At 47.7% G+C, this 18,921-nt stretch overlaps 1 protein-coding gene across 1 annotated transcript in view; it reads left to right on the top strand.

The window, feature by feature from the left end:
* The window catches only part of RALYL (RALY RNA binding protein like), a 585,850-nt gene that overhangs the window by 459,012 nt on the left and 107,917 nt on the right, over positions 1-18,921 (top strand). Inside the window, exon 3 of the mRNA XM_059673043.1 lies at positions 16,580-16,655. Within this exon, the coding sequence (XP_059529026.1) occupies positions 16,580-16,655 (76 nt within the window). The remainder of the gene's footprint in view (positions 1-16,579; positions 16,656-18,921) is intronic.

Below are 18,921 nucleotides of genomic sequence, written 5' to 3'. Positions count from 1 at the left end.
CCAGCCGAGCAGAGCGGGTGCCAGGCTGTGGAGACCCAGGGAGGTGACTTAGCCCCGCCCACGCGGAGCACCTGCTGCTCAGCGCTGGGAGCCAGGCTCACTGGCTGCAGCAGCTCAGCGGGGCCGGTCCAGGGCGTGCACAGAGTAGTGTGTCTGGGCCACACAAAAGATCACGGCCACGGGGGGTTTAAAGGCGTGGCTAACTGGTCCAGGATTGCCTTCCTCTTGCTGATGCTGCCATTGGAGTCAGGTGGCTGCGTGGAGAAGCAGAGACCTGGGAGCGGGCGTGGTGCCGGCTCATCTTCACCAGCAGAGGCTGGCAAGGGCGAGGATGGCGTGGAGCCGCAGGTCCGGGCAGTTCTGTCGCAGAGCCTGGGCGGACTGACCATGGTCCACAGGAAACGGCCCAGCGAGGGGAACCAGGCAGAGCGTGAGTCTCAGGGGAACATTAGGGGACACTGGCCCACTCAGATGAGCCACATAATATGGGGATACAGAGCCCCCCAACCAGCCCCCACACAGCCACACACACAAACACCCCACAACACACACACACACCACAAACACGCACATAAACCACAAATACACACACACCACAAACACACACACATATAGACCACAAATACACACACACCACAAACACACACACATATAGACCACAAATACACACACCCCCAAACACACACAAACACACACACATATAGACCACAAAGACACACAAACACACACACACATAGACCACAAATACACACACACCACAAACATACACACATATAGACCACAAAGACACACAAACACACACACACATATAGACCACAAATACACACACACACCCCAAACACACACACATATAGACCACAAATTCACACATACACCCAAATACACACCACAAACGCACACACATAGACCACAAATACACCTACACCTCAAACACACACCACAAACACACACACATATAGACCACAAATACACACCACAAACACACACACATATAGACCACAAATACACACCACAAACACACACACATATAGACCACAAATACACACACCCCAAACACACACAAACACACACACACACACACACATAAGCGCGCGCACACACACCCCGTGAGTACCTACCACTTCCTCAGTCAGCAGCCACCTGGGTGCATCGGTAGGTGGTGTCACAACCGCCTGATGCCTCAGACCCCGTCCCCACCCCAGCACCTCCCAAGCTGCCCCTCCAGGCCCGAGGCCCATCCACAGCAAACTCAGGCCTTTCCTCAAGACCCCGTGCTGATTACCATGTGTATCTACGTCCCGCACGTGTGGAACTGTGCTGCCCCCTAACGAGGACTTTTCTTAATGTGTCCCCGATGAAGTGCCTGGTGCCCTGCAACTCTCCCAGGCGCCCTGGGTCTCCTGCTCTCCTGGGATCTCCTGCTGGGGCCTCCCACTGTCACAGGCCATCCTATGCCCGAGAGCTCGCTGCTCTTCATGGATAACTCAGACTTGTTGGGCCCAAGAAGAGCCTGGTGGGAACTGTGACTCAGGGAGGTGTTCTTCTGCTCTTGCCTCTCCATGTGGCTGTCCCGGCTGCCTCCCACTCCCTGCCTCTCTGCAGGCAGCACCAGCAGACCAGACCAGCTGAGTGACCACACGTCGTCCAAGGTGGGATCTGGATGTCCAGCTTCCTTTCACGTGGAAACCCTCGCACTGGCTGAGTGATTGTATCTCCTGCCCCCGGAGTCGGAGACTCGCACCAGTTGGGTAGCAGTCTCTCCTCTCTCAGTGTTCACAAGAGCGGCACTCCAAACGCCAGCCCTCCCAACCCCTGCGCCTTTCTTGAATGGGGGACAGAGAGACGAGGAGGAGCGGGGAGGCTAGAGGGCTCCCTGGAGGTGTGGGGAGGTAGATGATGTTAGAATAAGAATAACCACACAGCTAACCATGAGGACATTCCATGAGGCTGAGTTTTACACATAGCAATTAACTGAATCCCTCCGCAAAGCATTCTGTGGAAGTACAATTGTTTTCTTGACAAACAAGTTTAGGCAAATTGCCCAGCTCTCTAAGCTAGTCAGTCCTGGAGCTGGGGTTTGACCCAGGCTGTCTGGCTCCTGAGCCTGGTTCTGAGACTGGCTAGGAACACATTGAACTTAGGCACGGGGGACCATGAGGTGCCACTGTCGGGGGACGTGGGGAGGGGCTCCATGCAGGGTGCAGTGCTGAGGACCCGGCAAAGCTTGTAGGTGCCCTACACCTCGGGGGAGTGCGCAGTGGGAAGGGATCCCGGGGGGCTGTCTGACTCAGACGCTGTGGCCCAAAAGGAGGGGTAGTCTCTCTGTGTGGAGCATGTATGGTCCCTGCTGGCAGCCTGTCAGTCTTTTCTGTCACAACCTCACACGTGCATCACATGCTGTTAACAGAAGCACCTACTCAAGGCACCCAGGATGTGGGTGTGGCAGGTCCTTTCAGTCTCAACGGTTGCACTTCCACATTTACCGTGTCACTGTGTCCACATCTAGCCAACACTGTCACCATAAACAACTGGACCTCACTCATGTGATGTCAAACTAAAATGTTCAACATTTTCTGTAGAATTTGGCAGAGTTGTGTTTACAGAATCAGTAGGTTTTGTGACGTGGTGGGATTAGACGTGTGTGAGTGCTGTTTCAGCATAAAGCTGCCTCTTTAGGACATTGTAAGTAACCGTCAATCTTAGGTTGTTGTATAACATTGAACGTTGCTTCGTTGTGTTAATACAGAGGTGACTGCGTTGTGTGGCCACGGCAGAGCCCGAGACGGCTCTAGTTGTGGGACACTGAGGTGAACCAGTGATGCACTGAGTGCGCGTGTGATTGACTGCAGTGCTTTCCGCCGACAGCTGCTAGAAAGGGGAGCTGTGGTGCCTGTGAAAGAAAAGGAACCCCGAAAGCTCTGCAGGGTGCGCGTGACATCTGACAATGCCATGGAGCTGAAAGTGCTGGGGACAGTTCTATATCAGTGAGCTGAGATTAAGCTGAACTTTCCGAAGGTAGATTTGTGGGAAATTTGTTATAATTCATCGCCCTGAGCAAATAGAGGCAGCCGACATTTTTCTGGCTGTTTGAGATGAGTAATAGACCCATAAAGCATCAGGAACAGACACTGTCTGGACCAACATCCCACGGATTTTACCACCCCAGTGGCATCTACCACCAGCCCACACACAGGAAACAATGGGGACATTTAAAACACGGAGTGATACAGTGTTCCAGTGCCTAATTCCTAATAGAGAAAAAATGAAACAGAATAAAGCAAATACGGGTTTGAGGTAGGGAGATACAGATGTATTGATAGGTGCCCCTCAAAATGAGGGGACGTGATTACGGGATCAGCCCCCCAAACTACCCAGACAACCTCCGTGAACCATGGTCCCCCCCCTTCCACAGACAAAAGCTAACATGGGTAACACACCCAAGTGCCAGTCACAGCCTCCTCACAAACCTACAATTGAAAACACTTGCCTGGCCCCCTTTGAACTGTCACCTTCCTCGGAGTGAATCCTGATGGCCAAGGCCACGTGGGGGGCATGTTTTAGGAACCCGCTAATGACACAACCCAGTCTCCCCACAGCCGCGTGTTCACAGCACAACGCGCACCGCGGCGCCGCTGCCCCGGCCTCGCTCAGGAGCGGAGCAGCGTGCGTAATTAATTACTCGCCTGTATTCACGCTGCCGATGGTGCCTCCTTGTCATGATTTATCAGCCTCGTGTCCCGTGCCAGGCAGCGGCATACAGAAGCCCCCCCGAAGGCTGCTCTAGCGTTTCAGTAGCAGAACCCATTGCGGGGAGATAGCCCACTTTCCTCCGCAGAATGGAAGCATATTTTGATGACTCTGTGAATCAAATCACAATCACTCTTCTCTTTTTTAAATGCACAAAGCTTATTTTTCTTCCTTACCAAACCCTGCTTGCTTACGGCACAGCGCCTGGGCGCTTTCGGACGTGGGTTCTCTGTGGTGCTGTGTCTGTGCCCCCTTGATGAGGCAGTGACCATGTTTGATTGACGTGCTAACATAGGAGAATTTAAATTAAGGATAAGGGAGCTTTGGGCGAGGAAAAGTCCATCTCCTCTGTGTATCAATAAGCACCTAAACTCTCATTGCTGAATATAAGTAGACTTTAGAAATATTTTTTATAACTTTTCAATATTGGACTATATGCTGTTAATCAAATTCAGATCAGATGTTATATTAAATGTCACTATAGCAAGAGGCCATTACAAAATAAAAATGCCTAATCTTTATCCACTAGAAATTACCTTGGCAGTTAGTTTTAAAAGGTAAAACTAGTTCTGATTTCACAGAGAAAATAATAAAATGGACACTAATGTATAAAAAGACAATTTTCCCTACTGCAACGTTTACGCAAGGAAATTCATTCAACTTCATGGGAAACAAAATTACAATCCCAGGCTGTAATTTGCCCTTTGCTTCTATATTTGTCCATGAGATGACTTATACACCAGTTAGTAAAAGCCGGGTTTGGGGAATTATATTTCAGCAATGCAGGAGCCATGGAGTTGATCAGCTAACACTTCCATTTAACAGAAGCTGTGACCTGAATGTCAGTGGGATTAAATAAGACGTGGGGAGGGAATCGCCTGGCCATCATGCAATATAATGTGGCTAGTAGATATATTTGCTTGGCCGACACAATTTACACTAATAAAGGAAAAAAAGAAAAACATGCTCTAATTCAATAATCATTTTCAAGTTAAAATGCAACATAAAAGTACCATGAAGCGAACAGTTATTTTCTTCATTTAGCAGATATGCAGATATGTATATATGTGAAAGTTCATTAGGCTTTATAATTTGCAGTCTAGAGAATATTCTATATAGCAAAGTAGAAGACCCATCAATTAATTTCAGTTTGTGCCATGCTTTGTTCCACTAAGTGTAGACTTCACAGGAAAAGAAAAAATATCAGAGAAGAAAGAGCAGAAGAAAAAAGTAGAGGTTAATTGCCTTTGTGGACTCACAGTGGTTTTGACAGCTCGGAACCATTAAAATGTGTGTAAAAGTGGATGAAAGTATTCTTAGCAAGACTGCGTGTTTTGAGAAATTTTGTTCTCAACTTTCAGGTTTTCATTCCATTTATAACCTGAATAGAAGCTGACTGTACTTACGGGAGTGTCAGCTTTTATGTGTGCATACTGTGACACCAAAAATACTGGATATTTTCTCACAATTTTTATTGGAATGTGCACATATGGAGCAATACCTTCCTAATTGTCATTTCCCTTCCTGGTTCTTTTCTCTCTTTTGGTGGGTAAATAAAATCTAGAGTAATTGTAAAAAGTTCCCCCCAAATGTCATAGCCTAAAATAGCCACACACAGTGTTTCACCATTTCTATGGGCCGGGATCTAAGCACAGCTCACCTGGGTGGTCGGGCATGGCGTCTCTTTTGAGGAGGCCATGGAGCTGACTGTGGGGTCCGGTCATGTAAGTTTGACGGGGAAGATCTTCTTTCAAGACCCAAATGGTTGCTGAGGGGCCCCGCTCCTCACCATGTGGCCACTGCACAGGGTGACTGGTGATGCCTCAGCAGCTCCCTCGGAGTGGGGGATCCATCCAAGAGAAAGCAGGAACTCACCCAAGATGTGAGACCCAGTCTTTTATGACCTATTCCAGAAGGTGGGGTCCACTGCTGTACCTTGTGCTCATTAGAAGTGAGTCACTTAGCCTGGTCCGCACTCAAGCAGAGGCAATGGCATCCTGTGAGTTCTCTGTTGCTGCTATAACAAATGACCCTAAACTTCGTGGCTTATCTATATATATAAAAGGCTAATATGCAAAGTGTCCCCTCGGGAGTTCGACTGGGAGACCAGGAGTTCAATTGCTCGCTATGATGTGCACTGACCACCAGGGGGCAGTGCAGAATGAAGGAAGGCCCTAGCCAGCAGCCAGAAGGGCCCAATTGGCCTTGATCACAGGCCAGGCCTAGGGACCCTACCCGTGCACGAAATCGTGCACCGGGCCTCTAGTAAAATAATTTAAATTTAGTATCTTAGCGTTCTGTAGGTCAGATGTCCAACACAGGTCTTGCTGGGCAAAAGTCAAGGTCAGCAGGGCCATGTTTCTTTCTGGAGGTTCTTGGAAGATGCCTCCTGTCTTTCACAGCTTCTGGAGGCTTCCACCACCCCTTCCTCATCGCCCTTTTTCCCATCACCAGAGCCCACGGGGGAGCTGAGTCCTCAAAGGCATTGCTATGACTTCTTCCTTTCCTGCCTCTTCCAGATGGAGAGACCTTGTTACTGCACTAGACCAACCCAAATGACCTAGGACAATCTTCGTCTTTAGAACCAGCTACTTTCCCTTTGTGTGTAACATAGCACGGCCACGGGTTCCTGCATGTCTTCCAGGGACTGTAACTCTGCCAAGTGCCGGCATGAAAGAGTGTGTGGGCATCTTTTGTAAATGACCGCAGTAATCAGCTGCTATCAAACAATGCTCCTAGAATCTGCTCCTTCCTTAGTGCACCCACTCATGCTCCTGGCCCTGCAGGGCGCTCATTAGAAGCTGAACAGACCGCCTGTGCCCATCACCCAGAGCAGTGGAAACACACAACCTTACCCTGCGTTTCCACTGACTCAAAGAGATGTCTGTACCAGATGAATGTGAAAAGTATTTTTGTGATGTGTGTGAAAATGTGGCCAGCTATTAAATGACATACAAATGCCAGCAACTATTATTATCATCAAAGGTGACCTTAAGAGAGCATTATTTCATTTTAAGCCTTTACACTAAATTAAAACTTAAATGGCTTCAGGTTTCTTCCCTAAAAGCTTCATTTTACTGCTCAAAATCCTCACTAATTCCTTTTCAAAACAGTTAAAAAATAAAATCCTTAGCCCTAGTGCCCAATAGTAGATGAGTGGATGAAAAAGCTGTGGTACATTTGTACAATGGAATGCTAAGCAACTGTAAAAAAGAAGGATCTCTTACCCTGTGAGACAGCATGGAGAGTGTTATGCTGAGGGAAATAAGCCAATCAGAGAAAGACAAGTACCATATGATCTCACTCATATGTGGAATCTAATGAACAAAATAAACTAATGAACAAAATAGGTTCACAGACATGGAAACATGGAATACACTGATGATTCTCAGAGGGAAGTGAGTGGGGAGGGGAGAAATTAACCAAAGAATGTATATGCATATAAGCATAACCCATAGACAGACAATAGCTCAGGGAAAGCCTGGGGTGGGGTGGGAGCCGAGTTGAGGGGGCCAAGGGGGAAAAATGGGGGATATCTATAATACTCTCAACAATAATCTACACTAATAAAAGAGAAAAATGGTAATTGGCGTACGACGATACCCTTTTCATTGGCTAATCAGGGCTATATGCAAATTAACTGCCAACTAAGATTGGCAGTTAATTGCCAACTAAGATTGGCAGTTAACTGCCAACAAGATGGCGGTTAATTTGCATATGTAGGCACAATGCAGGGAGGCGAAAGGGAAAGCAGGAAGAAGCCCCCTGCCACTGATAGTGATCGGAAACCCAGGGGGGAGCTAAGAGCTGGGGGGCAGGGCAAAGGCCAGCCATGATCGGAGAATCAGGTGCCTTTTCCGCCCTGGCCAGTGATAGCAGGAAGTAGGGCTGGAGCCAGCGATGGGAGCTGGGCACGGTCGAAGCTGGCAGTCCCGGGAGCTAGGGGTCCCTTGCCTGGGCCTAAAGCAAAGCCCACGATCGCGGGGCCGCTGCAGCTGCAGGTCCCCGCTGCTCGGGCCGAACGCCTCAGCCAGAGGCATCCTGCAGGGGCAGGGGCAGAGCCCGCGTGATCGCGGCGCCCCCCGCTGCCACTGCAGGTCCCCGCTGCCCGGGCCGGACGCCTAGGCCAGAGGCGTCAGGCCTGGGCAAGGGGCCGATCCTGCGATTGGAGGGTGATGGGGGTCAACACCTGAGGGCTCCCAGTATGTGAGAGGGGGCAGGCTGGGCTGAGGGACACGCCTCCCCGCCCCACACCCAGTGCACGAATTTCGTGCACCGGGCCCCTAGTAATAGTAATAATAATAGTAACTGAGGTAAAGGATTTATGCTAAATGCGTTACATGTCAGTGCTTCTCAAACTTGAGTGCACATAGCAGTCACCAGGGTGTCTTGTTACAATGCAGACCTGAGCCCTGGACTCCGCACTTCTAAAAGGTTTCTGCACGAGACAGACGCTCTTGTGTGCGAAGCCCACTTTGAGTGATGAAGCCGTGCACTACTCTCCACATAGAATGCACTCAGCTGCCTAACATTGGCTTTGACGTTTCAATGAGTTTATGAATTATAAATGCCTAGTGCTGGAGCTCTGGTGTTTTACACATTGGATATGAAATGACCCCAAAAAGGACCTGAGAAAATAAGTCCGTATGTGCTCATAGGAAAAGAGAGAAATTAGAAATGGAAGGGCAAGACAGAAGCAAGAGCCAAGCTTGGGCTCGACCTTGCTTCACTGATGGGAATCTGAGGTTCTCAAGGCGACAGGTCACCCAGACTCCTTGTTGGTTGAATTTCACTTTCCTGAAGTAGCATTGTGTGCTCAAGTATGAAACTAGTAGATTCTTGGGCTGCAAAGAAATTAACAACTGTAAGTCTATGCATTAATAATGAACGTACAGCCAAGATTATTTTTCACCAAGTATTCTTGGTTAATTTTCATGGGAGTTGTCTTCATTGTTGAGGTCAATAGATTATTCGGTGTATTTGTAAAATTGTTCATTTTTCAAATATATTCCTAGAAGTGGGGTCACATTTCCTACTCTTGTCCCCCCCCCCCCCCACACACACACACGCAACCTGGCTCCCAGCCCACCCCAGGCCTTCCCCGCACTATTGTCTGTCCATGGGATATGTTTAGGGTCCTAAACATCTTCACGCCACTGCTGGTGAACGTTTATTCAAGTTTTATGTTCGACTTGTTTGGTTTCTAGAGTCTATCTCAACAAAACATGGCCTTTTGTTAAGCTGCATGAGTTCTTTATATATTTTGGACATTAACCTCTTCTCAGATGTATCACTAGCAAGTATGTTCTCCCATGCAGTGGGCTCTCTTGTTAATTTGCTGGTGGTTTCTTTTTCTGTGCAGAAGCTTTTTATTTTGATGTAGTCCCATTTGTTTATTTTCTCCTTAGTTTCCTTTGCCCAAGGAGATGTATCTATAAACCTATCGCTATGAGACATGTCTGAGATTTTGCTGCCTATGGTTTCTTCTAGGATTTCTATGGTTTCATAACTTACATTTATTTGCATATGTAGGCACAATGCATTTTGAGTTTATTCTTGTGTGTGGTATAAGTACATGGTCTAGTTTCATTTTTTTTGCATGTATCTGTCCAATTTTCCAAATACAATTTATTGAAGAGACTGTCTTAACTCCATTATATGCTCTTGCCTCCTTTGTCAAATATTAATTGAGCATAATGGCTTGGGTCAATTTCTGGGGTCTCTGTTCTGTTCCATCAATCTATATGTCTGTTTTTGTGCCAGTGGCAGCTCTTTTGATTACAGTGGGTATAACTTGATAACTAGTATTGTGATGTCTCCAGCTTTGTTCTTTCTCAAAATTGCTGTGACTATTTGGGGTTTTTTTTGGTTCCATATGAACTTTTGGAGTATTTATTCTAGATATGTGAAATATGCTGTTGGTATTTTAGTAGGAATTGAACTGAATCTACAGATTGCTTTGGGTAGGTAGTATCGACATTTTAATTATGTCAGTTCTATCAACCATGAACAGGGTATATTCTTCCACTTGTTTATATCTTCCCCTATATTTTTTTTTCAAGAAAAGGAAGAGAAACAATCAAATTTTTAAAATGGGCAAAAGACCTAAATAGACGCTTCTCCAAAGGGGACATACAGATTGCCAGGAAACATGAAAAATGCTCAAGGTCACTAATCATTAAAGAGATGCAAATTAAAATGACAATGAAGTATTATCTCATACTGCAGAATGGCTAACATCAACAAATCAACAAATGGCAAGTGCTAAAGAGAATGTGGGCTGGTTCAGCCACCATAGAAAACAGTATCGAGTTGCCTCAAAAAATTAAATATGGAATGCCATTTGACCCAGTGATCCCATTTCTAGGAATATATCTTGCGAATCCTGAAACACCAATGAGAAAGAATGTATGCACCCCTATGTTCATAGCAGTGCAATTTACAATAGGTAAGATCTAGAAACAGCCCAAGTGCTCATCAGTACATGAGTGGGTAAGGAAGTTCTGGGAACATTTTAAGAACTTCTGGGATATTAAGGAGCTGTTAACAAAAGAATCTCTTACCCTTTGAGACAGCATGGAGGGACCTGGAGAGCATTATGCTAAGTGAAATAGCCAGTCAGAGAATGTCAAGTATCACATATGTCAAGTGTCAAGTATCATATGACAAGTATGTCATATGTCAAGCATCACCTCTCTGATATGTAGAATCTAAGAATAAAACTGATAAACAAAATAGATCCAGAGACATAGAAGCATGGAACAGTCTAATGAATCTCAGAGGGAATGTGGGGGTGGGTGGGTGGGTGGGAAGAGACTGAGCAAAGAACTTGTATGCATATATGCATAACCCGGGGGCAGACAATAGTGTGGTGAAGGCCTGGGGAGAGGGGCAGGTATACGCTAGAAGGGGTCAATGAGGAAAAAAAGGGGACATCTGTAATACATTCAACAATAAAGATAAATAGATAGATAGATAGATAAATAAATAAATAAATAAATAAATAAATAAATAAATAAATACGTCCTTCAGTTTGACCTTTGTAGAGATTTGACAGATGCTCATGAAATATAGAAAAATAATCTTCAAAAAAAGTATCCCAGATAAAATAAGAGACAACGTGATGGGGGAATGATGTAAGTTTGAGGAATTAGGTAATTCACGTTTGAAAAACGCCCCATTTGGTGTTGGCTTTTCGCCTGAGGGAGGTGTGCTGTGCTCTCTGCTAAATCTCTTTAAACTAGATGTTGGCTACCCGTGCACCAGAGCCACAGTGTTTCATCAAGCTTCCTGGCCACTCACACCTCAATGCCAGTCACAGGTATGTTGATGATTAGCTAGTGGGAGTTTTGATGGAGAAAAAAGTAAAGCCAACAAAAAAAGAGGAACAGGTCTGGGAAGCTCAGCCAGAGGGCTGAGGCTCCGGCAGACTCTGCTGATGATGCCAGTCCGAGCACCAGCTCGCACCCACCTCCCGCCCCCTCCCCCCACCCTCACCCCCACTCACAGCCCCCACCCGGGACCAGCCCTGGCTGAAATCACAGCCAGCAAGTGAAAAGGGCACCCAGCCGGGCACGTGCACATGTCCTCGCTCCCTATCTGCTGGGGAGACCGCTGTCACAGACAGCCACCAGCTTCCCCGTGTCCTTGCAGAGCCCGGGAGCAGCTTTTCTGTAACAAATGGGACCAGCCAAGCAGTGATCTCTGCATTAGCATTCTAATAACCGGCGGCGGCCCTGATGCAGTGTCAGAACTAATGTATGAAACTCGGTCCGAGCGCATTAAAATGCTCCCGACGCAGTGACGGCCCAGTAAAAGGAGGCTACAGTTGCAGTCCCATAACGGTGACTAGCTTACATGCCATAAGGACCTATTCCAGATGCTAAAGCTCTGATTCTGCAAGAAGAACAAAATGAGAACCATTCGCTTTTGTACAAAACTGGCTGCACGCTCCCTCAGCTTCAGGCTGGAAATGGCCCCGAAGTCCGCACTGGAGAGCACAGCTGGGCCCAGCTCGCTTTGCAAGACTGGGGCATCGCCCTGAGGTCCAGCACCCCGGGCAGCCCCAGCTGACCACCGCCTTGGAACCCACCAGGCAGCTCAGCGAGAGTCAGACGTGTTTCCGCATCACTGCCAGACTGTTCCCCACAGCACCCCTCAATTCTACAGCCTCCAGGATGCCAAGACCCCTGGGGACCAGGACAGGACTTCCCTGCTGCTTCCCACAGCCAGGCCAGGTCCGAGGGGCAGAGAATAGTGGCGTCCTGATCTGGTGAAGAGCCGTGAGGCGGGGAAGGAGAGGGGGCGGACCTGAACCGGGTCTGGTGGAGCTGTGGCTCCCCGCTGTTGCAGAGGCTCAGGCTGTCCTCTCTCCCAGGACAGTGCCTGGCATGGGCCTGAGCTCACTAGTAAAGACAGTTGTCACGCATCATCATGGGAGCCATTTAATCTCTCGGCCTCTCGGACATCTGTCTGCGTGGCGTGGGAGGAGGGACCCGCCTGCGTATTTCCCAGGATTGCCCCTGGGTGCTGACTCACAGTCACTGCACTCCCGCCGGATCGGTGCCTGTGCCGGGTAATGGATGGCTTTATGCCTTCACTTGTCAAACAGAGCAGACTGTTTTCTTCATCTCCTGGATTTTTATTCAATGAAACAGGAGTGAATCTCTAAATCTTCCAAATGTGAACAATAAAAGACCGAGTGGCTTTTCCTGGCAGCATCTGTGCCATAGCTGAATTATTTAAACTTTTATTGAATCCCGGGGCAGGGACTGAAGCAAAACTATCCCAAGAATAAGAAGGTTACTTTTCATTTATTCACTTAGAAATTGTTTTTCTTCTTGTAAATGCTTTCTCCATCTAAAAAGATCACATTGGTGCCCTAACCGGTTTGGCTCAGTGAATAGAGCGTCGGCCTGTGGACTGAAGGGTCCCAGGTTTGATTCCGGTCAAGGGCATGTACCTTGGTTGTGGGCACATCCCCAATGGGGGGCATGCAGGAGGCAGCTGATGGATGTTTCTCTCTCATCGATGTTTCTAACTCTCTATCCCTCTTCCTTCCTCTCTGTAAAAAATCAATAAAATATATTTTAAAAAAATAAAAAATAAATAAAAAGATCACATTGGTAATGTGGATGCCTCATTACTCTATGAGGTAGACATCACTTTGATATCAAGGTTAAATTTCTCTCTCCACGATGGATGCCCACAGGGTGGTAGAGATGGGTAACAGGTGTTTGTTTATTGTAATAGTGTAAATATTACATGATTTCAAAGAGTCAATTCACTTTTATGAGGATATTCCAGATTGAATACATGCAAATAAATAAATGTAAAATACTTTTTTAAATATTTCTGGTTGTCTCACAAACTATTATTTTAGGGGCGCTCTGTTTTGCTGGGTAACATCCAAAACATCTCTATGTTCACATCTATATAAAATCATTGAAGGGAAACATAACTGAGGGTTCTTTTTCCAGAATCTTATGCTTTAATATCCATTACAGATACCCAAGAAAGGGATATATGATGGCATTTTGCCATGATTTATGTGTTTGCCCGTGTACCTAACAGCAACCTCCAAAACGTTCTTCAGGTAACTAGCCCACTGGCCAGTGCTGACCGAGTGAGCTGGCTCCACTTCCACAGGCTGTGCGGAGCTACACCTGCTGGGCTGTGTACGGCCAGTGGACTGGCAGGCTCTTTGAGCACCTGGTGGACAAACACCCCTGGGCAGGATGCTGAAGGGCACAGGAAGGGAGTGAAATGATGACTGTCCTGTAGACGTCCCAGGTCAAAGGGGCAGTCAGTAGTCAGTGCCACTGGAACAATGCCTAAGTGAGGTGGGAGCAGAGGACAGTTTGGGTGTAGAGTTGGAGGTATCTTCCCAAGACTCAAGGCATAAAATCACAGAATGCAGCCACTACCACTTTCAGTGGAACGCCACCAGGAACTGGACATGTAAGTACATTTCCGTGTGTAGGCTGTCCTTTCTGAGGATGGCACTTTGCAATGGCACCTGTCTCCCCCTGCCACGAATCATTTACCTCAAATCCAAAGAGGTTCGTTCAGCTCATTGACTTTTTCCAGGTCTCTAACTTTCTAGTTATTTCTCTCATGGTATATTGACATGGCTTATTTAGTGTAAAACTAAAGAAGAAAAGAAAACTCATTCAATTTTTTAGAACATTGAATATATTTCAGTGAAGCTAGTGGCCCAACAGAATATTTTTCAATTGTTTGAATCTGAGGTTTAGTATTAGAAGGATAAATTTTTCTCTTTTCTGTATTTCTTATGCTTACTTGAAATATTGAAACCTCAAAATAGATATGGGTTTGCCCTGGCCAGTGTGGCTCAGTTGGTTGAACATCATTCCATGCACAGAGAGGTCACCTGTTGGATTCCCAGGCAGGGTATATGCCTTGGTTTCTGGCTCCATCCCCAGCAGGGAGAATGCAGGAAGCAGCCAATAGATGGTTCTCTCTCATCGATGCTTGTCTCTCTCATTGATGGTTTCTCTCTCCCTTTTCCTTCCTCTCTTTTTCTAAAATCAATAAAAACATATTTAAAAATATAGATATGGTTCCATTGTATAAGCCTCTCAGTTGATCCTTACAGAGGCTCACAATGTCACAGGCCCCTACCCCTGCCTATGTGGAGGTCTGCTGTGTCCAGGGGTCTCCTGGGCTCAGGCAGAGCCTTAGCTCTCTCTGCTTTGTCCCTGTGTCTGGGAAGGGATCGGGGGAGTTCCTCCACACAGCTAAACCCAAACAGAAACTTATCAAGAGACTGCTCTTTGGTGGTACTTACCTGGTTTCACCAACCCTCTCCACAACAATATGATTCTCGTACTCAGGGACTGGAGTCCACCAGCTTGGTACACAGATACCTCCATAGGAACTTCTGCACAGCAAGTGAGAATGCAACTAGGATTTTGTGGACCATCTCAAAAGAATTTGTTGAGAATAATTAAATCCACATCCTTTCTTGAGGACACTATAAGATTCCTAAATATTAGTATTTGGTATGAATTTACTTGCAAACTCATGAACTTAAAAAATGACGCTTTATGTTCTGTATGTATCTTAATAGTTTTCTCCAAAGCTCATATCTTATGAGAGTGGGCTAACATGGAAGCTTGATCATCCCTCTTCTGGCCCTACCTGTGTGTCGCTGGCACACTACCAGGACAATAGGGGAAGAACGCCTCAGAGGTCGCCTCTGAGTACCCACAGAGGGTACTGTTAAGATGCCATTCACTTGGTAGGTATGGTCACTCCAAGGTCAACAGCTCTTGAGACATAACAACCTAAGCTTTGGCTTCCAGAGAAGTTGGGTTGTTCTCAAGACACAATTAAATCTTGTATTTATAAAGTTCAATACGAAGGAAGTGCACCCTCATCCCAACCTTTGCAATGCTTTATGTTCACTGATTAGCTGAGCTTCCTGCTTGCTGTCCCTTGTCCCTTGTCCCTAACCAACCCCTTTCACCCTCACCCGTGACACAACCACTAGATTTCAGATGATGGTCACTAAAGCAGTGTAGAACGTGTAAATTTACATATCTATGTATATAAAAGGCTAAGCGACCGTCTGACCATCCGTCCAGTAGCTATGACTCACAGTGACCAACAGAGGGTAGACACTCCGACCAGTAGCTATGACACCAGGGGGCAGATGTGCAATGTGGGAGCTGCCGAGCTGCAGTGATTGGCAGCAGCGGTTCTCTGGTGAAGCACCCTGGAACCAGAGAGGAGGGAGTCCGGTTCCTGGTTTGTTACCTGAGAACCGCCCTCTCGCAATCCAGGACCCCTTGGGGGATGTTGGAGAGCCAGTTTTGGCCCGATCCCCGCAGGCCCGGCCAAGGGACCCCACCTGCCGGAGGGACTCCACTCACTCCACAGACACCCTTTGGGCCGCACCCTCCCAGGTGCTGCCAGCTAGGGAGGGACCGCAGGAGGTTGGCTCCAGGGCATGTCTAACCCATCTCGCCCAGTTACACCCCACCAACCACCTTCTAATTAATTTCCTTTCAACGTGTTCATCCATCCCTAACACAGTGCATTAAATCCACTCCACAGAAGTCTTCCCTTTTTCTTACAAAATAATGTCCCTCACTTCTTTCCAATTGTTCTTCAACTTTGCCTCCTTTGGATTTTCCTTTTTATCATCCTTTGGACATTTTAACTGTATTAAATCTAGTTGATTATGTCATTTTCCAAACCTTTCTACTAAACTTTCCAATTTCTTATGTTTTATACATTTTTTAAAAATTGAGTTGGTCAATTGCATGCAGATACTCTTTTGTCATGTATTTAAGCATCTTCTTACTGAGTCTTAGTGACTTTATCAGAGTTATCGTTCCTGAAGCAAAGAATATGCTCTCTTCTTAATATTTCTCTCTCTCTCTCTCTCTCTCTCTCTCTCTCTCTCTCTCTCTCTCTCTCTTCCCTCCCCTCTCTTCTCTTTCTGTCTCTCTTCATTTTTAGGTAGCATCCCTAATACCCCCTACCCTGTTCAACATTTTCTCTTTTCATACTACTGATCAGCTTCCAATATGTCAGGTATTTTTCTCACTTATGCTATCTGTTACCCACAGTCTGTTTCCCCGTAGAGGATGGTTTCCCAGAGGTGTGTCTAACCTGCTCGGTAGCGACCTATCTCCACCAGTGCTGGGCCTACGTCAGTGCTCAATAAATCCTTGTTGAATGAGTGAAGGACACGTACCATTTGCATAGACAAGTGGCAAGAAGAACGTAAAACTTCATGGTTTACTTTCCTCAAATGGCTTCATAGTTTCTTAATCCGTGCTGTTTTATCTTATGCTTCCAGATATCAACATGGCCGGGGAACCCAAACCCTACAGACCAAAACCCGGGAACAAGAGGCCCCTCTCTGCTCTGTACAGGTGAGTCGGCGAGCACCAGGCTGCACTATGTGCCGTAGAAATGCCCACCACCTTGAAAGGCGATGCAGGTAACCATGAGGACAAGTAGGAGCAGCCAGCACCTACGTACATGGCCGGGTTGGACCTTCCCAGACAGCCCTCTCACACCCTGTGACGCCTCTCCTGACCCACGGGCAGGTGGTGGGAAGGTCGGCCTTCGTTGATGGCCGCATGCGTGCACAGTAGGTGGCTCACACACGGTGCTTGATTTAATCTAATTTCACAGCGATGCTGCTCTCCTCTTACACACCGAGCAGCTGACATGCAGTTTCTGAGCAGGTCCCTGGTCACCCCTCTGGGGAAGGATGGCGCCAGTGCTCACACTCATGCTTTCCGCTGCCGCCGTGCCCTGAATCGCATCCCCCTGGCCATGCAGCCTCTTCTTGACAAAGTGCATATTCCTGTCCCCCCTCTCCCAGACCCCATTACTGTCTTCCTCTTCTCGAGGGGCAGCTCCGAGTCCTTCCCTCTCCCTGACATTCTTGGGTCTGAGTCCATTAACATCTGGTCCTTCCCTCCCCAGGTGTCAGCTTGCCATGCCCACACCTGTAATCTCAATGCCAGCGAACGGAGGGGATGTGTTTAGCATCTTCCTTGCTCTGTGTGCACTTTTCTTAGGTGAAGTAAAATTCAGTCGATTTGGGGGGGGGGGGGGGGAGTAAATTCTTGGAAGTTTTGGTTTTTTATAAAAACAGCCTCTTTGGAAAAAAAATGCCATGTCCTGCGGTTAAGCGGCATGCCCATTCAGTGCTCTTCCATTGGTGTCTGGCTGCAAGGGCTGACTCAGCCTCTCTGGCCGCTGAATTCCCTGCTGTCAGCAGCTGTCCCGGGCGATTGAGGTCTCCTATCATTCTAATCAACCCGTGCCTCTCCGGACTCCTGTCTTCACTCCATCAGTGTCCCTGTCCCAGGAGCCCACAGGGCGCTGAGCAAGGCGCCTCCCGCCCGCTAGCAGTTGGAGAAAAGAGAATTGAGTTGTGCCTGTCCCCGTGGGTTACGCTGATGCAGCAGAGGGTCCTAGAAGACAGCGCAGAGCTGTGTGCTGGCCTCTGTCCTCTGACAGCCCACGCTCCTCCTGCAGCCACACACGCCTTCACTGCCAGTGCGGCCCAAAGCCAAACAGGCAGAGCTCAGCACTGCCGGGGCCTGCCCCGCCTGCTGCCCCGGGCTCTCCAGTGAGCAGCCAGCAGAGAGCCGAGAAGAGATATTGGAAGTGTATCTTGATTGATCTTGTTATTTTGTGTGAATTTATTGCATTTTAACTGAAATTTTTAATATAAAAATGGAAAGCTAAACAGCTTAACAGAAATGTTGACACTTGGTCTAGGCAGTGTTATGTGAAAGGCAGGTGTGACGTGCCGGCGAAGGCCTCCTGTGCACAGCTGACAATGCCCCTCATTTCCTGGCGGGCTCCTTGTGAGCGGGCGCTCAGCGCCGCCGCTGACAGGGACGTCGGAAAAGCCAGCGTCTCGGTTATTGGAGAGCAGCCAGGGCCCGGCTTGCTCATCGGAGTCACGCTGCCCCTGCAGGGACGTTCGCTTTCCTGCTCTGGTTCTCGGAGTGGCTCCATTTTCTTAGAGAGTAGACGCTTATGAGAAGAAACACGTGCATTTGTAGCTGTCATTTCTCTATTACTCAGTTACGTTAAACTGTGAATTCAAAAGAATTAGAAGCAGAAGTCATTTCCGCCTGACATATTGTGCACAGGCCACAGTAACAGGGAAGTGCATTTTTACGCGATTTCCATCTGTTCACACAAATGAAGGCTGGGCTGCGCTGACACTGCCAACCGGTCACCTTCACTGAGAAAGGCCTGTGCGCTCTGCACCCTCCCGGGAGCTGGAGCGCCGGGGTCCTCCCTTCCTCCCTGGGGCCGGCTGTTTGCATGCGCCTCCCTTCACCGCCCAGCTCCGGGTGGGTTGCTGCTAGGCGCCTGGCTTCATAGATGGGAAAGTAAGCTTCCGAGGCAACAAAGGGTTTGCCTGGAGTCAGGTCACAAGATCAGAAACTGAGCTCTGGTTTGCAGCCTTGAAGTCCGGTGGGAGCGTACCCTATCTCCCACCTGCTACCATCGAAACAGCACAGGTTAGGAAAAGCAGATTCCTGCCACCCAAAGCCATAGTTCATTCTATTTCTCTCCATGTACACATGTGAACATGCGTTACCACCTATTCATGTGACTTCAAGTTCTTCTAACATATAGTTGTGTAATTAAAGCTTATTTTTC

The sequence above is a fragment of the Myotis daubentonii genome, chromosome 17 (assembly GCF_963259705.1).
Source record: "Myotis daubentonii chromosome 17, mMyoDau2.1, whole genome shotgun sequence".
In the NCBI taxonomy this organism is placed as follows: Eukaryota; Metazoa; Chordata; class Mammalia; order Chiroptera; family Vespertilionidae; genus Myotis; species Myotis daubentonii.
The sequence above is the reverse complement of the archived record's forward strand: the minus strand, read 5'-3'. Positions and strand labels throughout refer to the sequence as shown.